The sequence below is a fragment of the Triticum dicoccoides genome, chromosome 3B (genome assembly GCF_002162155.2).
Source record: "Triticum dicoccoides isolate Atlit2015 ecotype Zavitan chromosome 3B, WEW_v2.0, whole genome shotgun sequence".
In the NCBI taxonomy this organism is placed as follows: domain Eukaryota; kingdom Viridiplantae; phylum Streptophyta; class Magnoliopsida; order Poales; family Poaceae; genus Triticum; species Triticum dicoccoides.
The window spans coordinates 858,809,980-858,821,187 of NC_041385.1; the positions used below are offsets into that span (position 1 = coordinate 858,809,980).

Here is an 11,208-nt window from a genome sequence, read left to right on the forward strand (position 1 = left end):
TTAAGGCATGCATGTGCAAGATATGTTGAACCGGTCGGTGTAATCATCCACCTTTTTATCTTAACTACTCCCTCCATCACATAATATAAGAGCCTTTCAAGTGTAAAAACGATCTTATATTATGGGACGGAGGGAGTAGTTAGTATCTGCCGTGATGGCCATGGTGATCACCCCCAGTTCATCGGACTCACTTCAGTTAAATATACTTTACAAGAAAAGATCACCCCCTTTTTGCACTGATGATGATTCAGATAGCATGTTTACTCTAAAACAAATTGAAGAATTGTTTCAGCCAATCATAAAGCTAGCTGTACTGCTACAGCCAACCCACAACTCAAAACTCCATGTTCATTTTCTCTGTTGTTGCCATCACCGAACGACCTAGCACTGAATTCCCTTGATGAATGCATAGCTAGGTAGATTGTTTTGTTTCAGACCAAGAAGAAGTTATAATGTACGTACTGTCTAAACACATTTGTTTGCATTGCCAAACCAGTACTGACAGAGATCCCGATTATTTCATCTAGGGAATTCGGATTAGCGCCCGCACAAGGTGCAGGGAGGGAGGGAAGGAAGAGATGAGGGCAGGGGGCGTAGTACCTTGCTCCGTTGAGCAGCCATTACGACCAAGCGCAGCCGGGGGTTCGCCTCCAGCACCTCGTGCCAGCGCCAGCGCCTCAGGACCTCGCGGCGGTAGGGGAGCGGCCACTATGACCAAGCCCAGCGGGTTCGCCTCCAGGACCTCGCGGCGGCGGCGGCGGCGTCTCTCAGGTCCTCGCGGCGGCGCTCCCTCTCGCGTGATGGGTTGGACGACATGCGAGGGATTGACGGAGCGAATTGACAAAGTTTCTGGAAAAAAAGGACCATAATGCCCTTGTTAATTAAACTTAATATTTTTAATTAACATGTTAAAATCAACGGTGGGAAATAATCAAAGGGGGAGTTACATGAAATTACATTTTGTAACTCGCCAATCACCGTAAAAGAGCTCTGGTTGGACACATCGAAGACGATGATGCAAGACGCGATGTTATGGTATCAGTGGACCATAGATGTGGTTTGTCACCACGTGCAGACTTCAGTTCCATGAGAGTCCAATAGAGGAACCATTCATGCTTGGGGAGGAGGCTTGATTGGGCTCCTAGATCGACCAGTTGTGGCGGCTCACAAGAGGGCATAGCAGAGGAACCAATGGAGGTCAAGGAGGGGTGGAATAGCTCGGTAAGGTGACTTGGGGCATCCAGGCCGAGCGTTTGTGGCAGCTCCCATGAGGATGCGGCACATGAATCAATGGATCAGCAGGGGGAGGAGGCGCCTAGGTCATGGGTTCATGCAGGTGCTCAGGTCATGCGTGGTATGATAGATAGATTTCTTTGGTTAGTCCATCAGCTAGGTATTGGAGGCGTGAGGGCAACCTAAGGAAAATAACTTCTCGTGGAATCTGTAACCTCTGGTGGGTTATGTAATGGCAAAGGTGGGTAATTTTCTTTAATTTATATCGAAAAGCTATAGATTTCCAGTCAATTTATAAAATGGTCAGATGTTTCTAATTTTTGTGGTAATTTCTAAGCTATTTATATTTTTTCTGGTTAGCCTGTAAAGTACTTTTTATATAATAGATAGATATATTGGTAGATAGACAGATAAATTAACTGAATAACTCATCATTTTTGGGAAATTTCCATACTGATTTGGTGCTTGAAATACATTTTTTTTTGTTTTTGCTCCTTGGACATTTTCACACGATCCACCATCATTCATCTGACCGCACTTTTTTTATTACATATGATCATTACTTTTCACTTTGATGAAATATAGAATATGATGATTGCTGTTTTTTCTCTTTCTTTCTTGCACTCGTTACATAGTAAACCTCTACCAATGCAATGTAATAACAAATCATAAAGGTGACTGACTATTGCATGTTGGGTTGCACGGATACTTGCAGTCAACCTCTTTCACTCCTTGCGTCCTTCCACGGTGCCAATCTCCAACAGCTTCTGCAACGGTCTGCTCCATATATAAGATGGTAGTGAAACAATATCAATCCAAGAAACAACATGGGGTAGCAAATAATGTGATTTATTGTGGATTTCGAACCCCCTACTTTATTTCCAAGCCTCGGGGAATTATGTGAATTCCAAGAGACGTCAAGGACCGTTTGGCAATGAGTGAAGCATGAGTCGATGAAAAATCCCCAGTCCTCTTTATCTTTAACAACCTTTAATGCATCAGCCATCGTGGTCCTTAGTCCTATCGACGCGGTAGAAGAATATTTAGAGTTTCACAAATAGGGAAAAACATCGATGCTTAATGAGAGTGAAAAATTGGCAAGCTAAGCTAACCATCAAGAACATCAATTTGTGTGGAATTGCAGTTCCGGATATTATCCTTGCAACTCAACCACGACTTATCAGGAGCCGACGAAGCTGGTACGATCACATTTCTTATCTATGGCGAAGGATAAGCGATTAAATGCTGAAACTTTTAATGGAGGAGTAGAAATAAGAACGAGAAGAAGAAAATTTAAAATTACCTGCGCTGGATCATACCCAGAGTTGACAATAAACATGGGGGTGTGGATGCTCTTAATAAGCTCCGCAGGGAAGAAACACTAGGAACACAATTATTTCAGCTAACGAACTTACTAGCATAACCTGATGGCATGCTTAAGAGTGCGAAGCATATCAAGTTATTCAGTTGAAACTACCTCAGTTGGCTCTTTGTTGGTAAGGCAGTCCTTGGGCAACACTTGTCTAACATTCTAAATAAATTAGCAAAATTTGTGAGATACAGAAGAAACTCAGTGGCATTTAGTACAAAGTGGTATCATCACATGGACAGAAAAATATTGTGTGTTTTACCGACTGTTGCACAACTAACCACTTGCAAACTCAAGAGTTTTACAAAGCCTTTTCTAAAAGTCGTGTTTTAGAGAAGTGCAAAAAGGGGGGAAAGATAACAAGAAATCTTGGTTACAAAATAAGGCAGGCTATTAAAGTATTAAGCAAGTCCAATGGCTAACCTGGAGGTGAACGACACCACCATAGAGAGATCTGAAGGACCTTTGTCCAGATATATCTTTTCTGTTAGAAAAAAGTGGCACTTTTAGTTCAGATACCATGCTAGTGGGTTACTTTTTTATTTTATTTTCAAGAGTCTTACACGTCAAGAATAAACCCAGCATCAACAAGGCATTTAACCGAAACCTTGTGAGAAAATCGTGCACTAAAATCGTCGCAATGCACTATCGTTGCTAGACCACCAGCAGAACAACCTGTAAGGATGGCCTGAAATGCGTAGAAATATGAAAAAAAAAACAGTTTTACATGGTTCTTGTTCACAACTAACATTTGTAGCACAGAATGCAACTTTTGTACTAATGGCTCTTGCTCAATTTATATTAGCCCAGTAAATTAAGTATGACCTGTGTAGCATTGGCGAGTCCGTTTTCCATTAGTTCGTCAATAACCGCTTGATAGATACGCAATCCTCTGAAGTGCAGTATGGTTCCATCCTACACCATTACGAACAAAACATCTCCTGAAGCAACCGAAACAGCGACAGCATATATATCAGAATCCAGAAAAATCACCTGTGCTTGACCTTCCGCATCCCCTGAAAAGGAAGCTCCATCGCAGTATCGCACGTAGGCTTTGTTCCAATTGTAGAAATCTAATAACATGCTGATGACAATTAGTGCAAAGGCATAGCAGGAAGTATTAAATATTCAGGCAAACAGGGAGAAGGACATGAAAAAATGGAACAAATTAAATAGATATATGGACTGGTGTGTGGAAGAGAAGTATCTGTGATTACCAGGATTTTGAAGGTGATCACTGCCGAGGATTCCAGTGCCGGCGAACTGTATTGGTTTCATGAATTTAGAGGAACCGAGATCAGACATCCTACGATTGGAACAATCGTTGACTGTGCCGCACCAGCCTCCTCCCTTGGTTGTTGAAAAAAACATACAGGTCCATCAACTAATTTCCCTTCCTTGATTCAACTTGCTAAACATTCCCATCATGCATGTCTTTTGATATATAGAGGGGATTTCGCAAAAAAAAAGGATATATAGAGGGAAAAAGATGCAGGGAACATTGGATGTGGCTGGATGGTACGTACCTGTAGATGGATGTGCCAGCTGCTGGAGCCGTCACCGGAGCCTCTCTGGAGGTGGTAACCCGGTGGGGTTCCGTCCAAGCACACAGCACCCTTTTCCTGTGCGCCAGTGAGGAGGGTGAGCGCGACGGGCTCCGGCAGCGGCACGCCGAACAGCATAGGACGGAGAGGGCCAACGGTGACCAGCAGCATGAGGAGCAGGGCCGCCGCCGCAAGTCCCCACCATCCGCCGTGGTGTGATGGACGAAGTTGGCGCTGCTCCATGTGGAGGAGCGGCTCCGCTGAAGCGGGCACCATGTCCATGGCTATCGCGTCACGTCGCCTGTAAGCTAAAGATGGTGTGGCTGTGTCTTGCACTAGCAGGGGTTGCATGATTTGGTCTCGGCAGCTGCTGCTTCTTCCTCTTCTAAAATACACAGTCTCGTGTTGCATTTCACTCCACTCCTCGTCATGTTTCGTAAACCCCGCCAAATCTTCCAGCTGGAAAGCAATCGTACCTTTTGTTGGAGCTGCTCCTCGCTCCCTTGTTCTTCCTCACGTTGCCTCAGACAACTCTCTCTTCTTCTCTCACGAATATACACACACACTTCATCAAGGACAAAGCTAGATTTGCCTTGTCTCCCGATGAATACCGCATAGGCTACATTTTTCCTCAGCCCTCACGGCCTAAACTTTTTCTCATTCATCTGATCACTTAAATAACACGTACACGAGACTCACGCACGCACACCAGCTACCACGCACGGTGTCACGTCGTACTCCAGTAACCACTAACTCCACGCACTACGCTAGCTAACTAACTACTAGTATCCAAAATGCTACTTCGCAATTCCTACAGATAGGTTTTTCACAAAATGCGTGAAAATTTCCATCTCTCACAATTCATCCTCAAATTTCTGAAAACTGTCCATGAAACTTTTGAAAGTTAATGTTTCAGAAACTTTATCATCCATTTCCATGAAGTTTGCGAGCACGGCAGACCCAATGATTTGGTTTCTAAAATTTGGAACCCATGCAGTCAAAATTTCTTTTTTTAAGTTTGATGAGAATATTTGCATATTGTGATCCCACTTTATAAAAACTAGATGACACCTTGTGCGTTGCTACGGGAATTTTTAGCAGGCATTAGTAGAAGCTAAATTCGATAAACTCCTGTCCCGTGGTTTACATGTTCAATAGTAACAAAAATAAATAGTAGAAAGAAAGTTTAACTATAAGCAAATGGAAATAAACCAATCGACCTTGGTGAAATCCTAACAAAAAGAAATTCAAACATGTACTCTGAATCTCTGATTAGAGGAGGCAAGAATTTTACACATTGTTCTTATGTACTCTGGTTAGAGTATAGCAATTGGGTTTGTAGTCAATCTGGTTTGATATTTATCTCTTACCAAGGATCTATTGGATAAGTACGTGGGGTAATTAGCAAAGAAGTAATCATGCTTACCTTCATGGATATGTGCGCACGCAAGTACAGTATCAGCAACGGCATGAACACACCCATAACAGCAGTAACCTGCTGAAAAAGTGTTTCACCCGCTTTATATTATAGAGCAACTTCCAACGATCACAACGACATTGCTGGGGCGAACAACACATCAAGCCCAAAAGAGAAAGGAAAAAAAATGCCAACAACGGCAGCTCGACAAAGCATGGATGATCCGTCACCGCTGTCACTACAAGAAATATGTCAACTTGTGACCTTCTATTAGTGACCTGGGTGAATTGGTCGTAAATCTACGACCATTTGAAACCAACTGGTCGTAAGCTATTTGGGAGGGTCCAAACCCTAAACCATAACGACCATTTGGTCAGGAAGGTCGTAATTGCCTTATACGAAATGGTCATAAAGCAGGCAATAGTGGTCAACAGCCTTATTTCTAGCTGATTAGGACCAATCTAGATGGTCATGACGCTGTAAACATGGATGCATTGATATGACTGAGTGCCACCTCATCAAGTTTTTCCTATGTGTCATGTCTATGTGTCAAGTTTTGCTTATGTGTCATGTCCATGTGTCAATTTCATCTTACGTGTCTGGATAGCACTTGGTTTGATCCAATAAAGCATGTGTGGCATGAGGCAATAACCACATCCACAGATGTTACATGTTTAAGTGAAATCAAAACATTAGCTAGTCATCATACATGCATGATTATCAACTTTGCAAATTCATTTGAATTAACCTAAACATGTTTTAATATTCTAGCAAGCAATCAACCAAGCAATCATCATATCAAGTGTTCAAGATGTTTGCCTTGGATATCCAGAAAGGTTGATTCACTCCGTAATATTGTAAAAATTATCTTCCCTCCATTTTCCTATTTTCAAAATAATGCAATTACCACATAAATCCAAAATAGCACAAAAAAGTTGTTTGGAATTTTTTTAAATAAGTACCGAAATATACTAGATGAAAATGAAGAATGCCAGGAAAAGAATCAATTCATTTGGAGTTGCCGTTTAAAAATTAGGGGAAGTTAAAGTTCAGCCAAAAATCTGATTTTTTTAACTCAAAAACGAAAACGCTTCGGTAAGACGGCACCTTCACATAAGACGAAGCGGTACAGCGTTGGGTCACTGACAGTGGGTCCCATGGGCCCACAAGTCAGGTTTGACCAGTCGACGGCGCCCTCTTCTCCCGCCATGGGCCCACTGGTCAGGTTTAACCAATGGGTCCCATGTATATAGAGGGAAAAAAGATTCAGGGAACATTGGAAGGATGGATTGCACGTACCTGCAAATGGATGTGCTAGTTGTTGGAGCCATCACCGGAGCCTCTCTGGAGGTGGTACCCCGGCGGGGTTCCATCCAAGCACAATGCTACCTTCTCCTGTGCGCCTGCGAGGAGGGTGAGCGCGACGGGCTCCGGCTGCGGCACGCTGAACAACAAAAGATGGAGAGCGCCAACGGCAAACAGCAGGCGGAGCAGGGCCGCCGCCGCAAGTCCCCACCATCTGCGGTGGTCTGGTGGACGAAGCTGGCACTGCTCCAGGTGGAGGATCGGCTCCGCTGTCATCGGCACCATGGCCATCGCGTCACGTTGCCAGCAAGGGAAAAATGGTGTGGTTGTGTCCTGCACTAGCGAAGGTTGCATGATTTGATTTCGGCAGCTGCTGCTGCTTCCTCTTGTAATGTACATGTTGAAGTATATTGCCCGCGTCTCTCCATCAGTTCAGACTTTTGGATAAGTTGGTCGGTGTATGAATTTAATATGGTATCAGAGCCAAGAGGTCTTGAGTTTAAAACCCTGCCAACGCAGTATTAAAAAAAAATTCTGCGGCCTACATAAATCCCACGTCTAAGAGCTAAATAAGCCTAGACGTGAGGGGGGTGTTGAAGTATATTGCCCGCGTCCGACCAACTTATCCAAAAGTCCGAACTGATGGAGAGACGAGGGCAATATACTTCAACAGTACATACTACTCGTGTTGCACTTCACTCCACTCCACTCCACTCCACTCCTCGTCATCTTTCATAAACCCCGCCAAACCTTGCAGCTAGAAAGCAATCGTAATTTTCCACGGTTTTGCTACTTCGAAATGACCCCAGGTGCGAAGTTTGGTGTTTCCATGCGTTGCGATTTGCTCAGACACAATGGATATCGAGACTAACATCAACTTACATCAAGAAATTTCATCACGTAAATTTCAGTCCTCTGTCTAGATGGATGCTAGGCGCCGACCCAAATTTCAGTCGGTCGGGTGCAGCACTCCAATCGCGCACTATGCCTTGCCCTCCAAACCGTCAGATCAGGATCTTCGTCCCTACCCCGCGTTGTCTTTTTCTCCAAACTACTAGAACAACGCCCATGTGTTGCAACGAGATATAAATATTCTAATATGTTAGCTTGTGATTTACCTATCAATAATAATACGATTGTGTAAATAAATCTTTATCAAAGTCTAACTGTGAATTACCTTCTATTTTGATTAAAAGTTTGGTAAGTAAATTGAAGTGAATTTGGTTCAAAAGGTAAGTAATTAAGTTGATTGATTATCATATACATGGAAGGTTGGACGAAGGTATGACGGAAAGAAAGGTGAAATGTGAACTTTGCGTTCTTTTTAAATAGTAGAGATTACACAACCATGCGCGGAGGACAAGAGGGACAACGAGCGCCACAGACCTCCCTGCATCGTGTGCTTGCATCACCAGGTGTTGTAACAAACACTTCTGTTTCGGTACACAACCCCTGAACATAATGGCTTATGTTTCGGTACAACCCCCTTAACACATTGATGGCAAAGGGCATGATGGTCATATATAGTACTACAAAATAAAACTGAACCACCAAACTCAAGGGCCTCCATGTCGTAACCACTACACCAGTCGAAGTTACGTGAGACTCCCTTCGTCTGAAAATACTTGTCATCAAAATGGACAAAAAGGAATATATATCTCTACCTAATAATAAAGCACGGTGGGTTTCCGTCGTCCGTCACCTCTATTTACAAAAAAGTCCCTACAGTTTATTGAAATCAACCCGCAGTCCATCTATAAGTCATACCGAACCTTTTTTAGAAAACCCCCTGAAATTTCAGGTAATCAACCCGCCGTCCATATTTAAGTCATACGAACCGTTTTTTGTATTTTAACAGAAAACCCCCTAACCTTTTGGTTAATCAATCCGCAGTTTATCTAAAACAAAATTATTCATATCTTTTAAACCGTAACTTCGATTTTAACATATTATATATGAAATTTCATTAGAAATATGTGTAGAATCTAAATATGTTGTTACTTTTAGCTGTTAAATATTTCTAAACTATTAATTTGGGTGCAAACTTAATCTATAGTGCACGGTCCATTTTTCTTTCGCACCGGCGGCGATCCAAATTGCAAATAAACACACATTAAAACTAGATTGAGTGGGAAAAAACATTGATAACCACGCATACACAACTCTGAAAAACCTCGCGGGAAAAAACAACACTTTTCTCATCTTATTCTGAGCGATTGTGTGCGTGCGAGCGCGCGCGCGTGTGTGTGTGTGTGTGAGACGCCTTAGGACGGACCACATTCAAATGCATTTTCATTGTGTGAGCAGTGAGACCACCGTTAGGAACACAAATGTGATGCCATTTTAAATAAAGAACGTCTACCTATCAGGGTCTCGAGTCGTGGTCATTGGGTTAAGAGCGTGTATTTTTTCTGTCTCCTTGCAACGCATGGGCTCTTTTGCTAGTAGAACTAAAATACATCTCATTTTATTCATTTTGATGACAAGTATTTCCGGACGGAGGGAGTACAATACAACAAGAATTCGTGTTGTAGTCTCATAGTCCATGATGGGCCAACGCCCTTTTTCCAAAAATGTGCAGGGCTAGACCCAATGGATGACTTGGACCAATTTATCCTAGCGGCATGACCGTTCGCAGTTAGCAGTGGAATCATCACAAGAGCTATATCTCGCATTAAGCGCGATGGAAGGAGCTCTCGTTGAAGAATCTACCCCCTCACTACAGTACTGGGCCAGGCCCATTCGTTCGATCGCTCGTGTTTTCTTTGCTGGTTCTTTCACCTTGGTTGTTTCTTTCATTTTTTTTCTTTGATTTTCTTTATTTCTTCATCAATTTTATTCAATTTTACTTTTATTTGATATAATACAATTTTCTTTTTTTTATCAGTTTTCTTCCTTATACTTAGTTTTTTTTACTTGGGTTTCTTTGTTTTTTATTTTTTTACTTGGGTTTATTTGTTTCTTTTTTTGTTTTCTTCCAGTTTTCTTCATTCTCTTTTTTCGGGTAGGTTTTCTCAGTGCATAGTATACATTTTCAGATACACCATCTACATTTTTCTTAAATACATGTTTTGAAATAATTTTTTGAATACATGGTCAACATTTTTCAAATATACATTTAACATTTTTTAAATTCTTGATCAACATTGTTCAAGTACTTGTTCAAGATTTTTTTTCAAATGCTTGATTAACATTTTTATATATAAAATAAAACAATTCATCATTTTTCAATACATGGTCAACATTTTTCTATACAAATTTAACATTTTATAAATGATTGACTAACATATTGCAAATACAAGATTAACATTTTTCTAATACATGGTAAACATGTTTCCTATACACACTTTAAAAAAATTCAAATGCTTGATTTACAATTTCAAAATACAAGATTAACATTTTCTAGAAATTCACAACATTTCTTCATGCACATTTCATATTTTTCAAATATTGTATCAACGTTTTTTCAAATGCAAGATTACCTTTATTATGCATGATCAACATTTTTTCTATACACATTTAACATTCTCGAAAGCTTGATTAACATTTTTCAAATACTTAGTCTTATTTTTATTCAAAAGCTTGATTAACATTTTTATATACAATGATAATTTTTTTATTTTCTAATGCATGTTCAACATTTTTTCTATACACATTTAAAATTTTCCAAATGCTTGGTTAACATTTTTTAATACTTATAAAGATTTTTTAAATGCTTGATGAATATTTTCATATACATGATCCAAAGATTTTGTCATTTTTAATCCATGATCAACAATTTTTCCGTACATAATTAACATTTTTCAAATGCATGATTAACATTTTCAAAATATTATGGCCAGTATATATATTTTTTTAAATCTCAGGACTGACCCGAACTTTTGCAAGTAGGTGGGCAAGCCCATCTTAGGCATCCATGCCTAGTTTGAATGCCTTCCGACACGTAAGCATGTTGCGACACGACAGGCCATTTATCGACTTTTTTCACTGGGAGAACTCTAGAAGATGCAAAACCTGTGAAAAACCCAAACAACTTGGCTTGATGCCTTAAATTGGTCATACAAGATTATGGAAAAAATTGAGGCCATTTCAAGGATGCGGTGAAACAACGTGATCTTAGACGGAGTCTTCTAGCCTACCTGAACACACTCCATTCAACATGGTCAATTGGTGTGCATACTTGAAATGAGACCAACTTTTGCGAGCCGATGGGCATGTCCATGGTAGGCATCCATGTTAGGTTTCAACGATTTTTGACACCTTGTGCAAGTTGTGACACGTCCAGCCATTTATCGACCTGTTTTTATAGAGAAAACTACGGAAAGTGCAACATTTGTGAA

The 11,208-nt window shown here is 41.0% G+C and overlaps 1 protein-coding gene across 1 annotated transcript; it reads right to left on the reverse strand.

The window, feature by feature from the left end:
* Window positions 1-1,845: 1,845 nt before the first annotated feature.
* On the reverse strand, window positions 1,846-4,428 carry LOC119280340 (pectin acetylesterase 5-like). The gene is made up of 11 exons (XM_037561224.1): window positions 4,129-4,428; window positions 3,820-3,952; window positions 3,596-3,675; window positions 3,428-3,517; window positions 3,166-3,290; window positions 3,026-3,086; window positions 2,711-2,764; window positions 2,537-2,614; window positions 2,346-2,451; window positions 2,108-2,253; window positions 1,846-2,010 (listed from the first exon to the last, which is right to left on the reverse strand). Exons 1-11 carry the CDS (start codon window positions 4,426-4,428, stop codon window positions 1,900-1,902), a joined length of 1,284 nt encoding a protein of 427 aa, XP_037417121.1. The 3' UTR covers window positions 1,846-1,899.
* Window positions 4,429-11,208: the final 6,780 nt, after the last annotated feature.

Bases quoted from the DNA above. Each gene is read 5' to 3' on its own strand.
- LOC119280340 (XM_037561224.1), bottom strand. From the start codon at position 4,428: ATGGACATGGTGCCCGCTTCAGCGGAGCCGCTCCTCCACATGGAGCAG. The intron at 3,676-3,819 runs GTAATCACAGAT...GCATGTTATTAG, and splicing joins TGATCACCTTCAAAATCCTG to ATTTCTACAATTGGAACAAA. The intron at 2,765-3,025 runs GTTAGCCATTGG...TAATTTATTTAG, and splicing joins GTGGTGTCGTTCACCTCCAG to AATGTTAGACAAGTGTTGCC.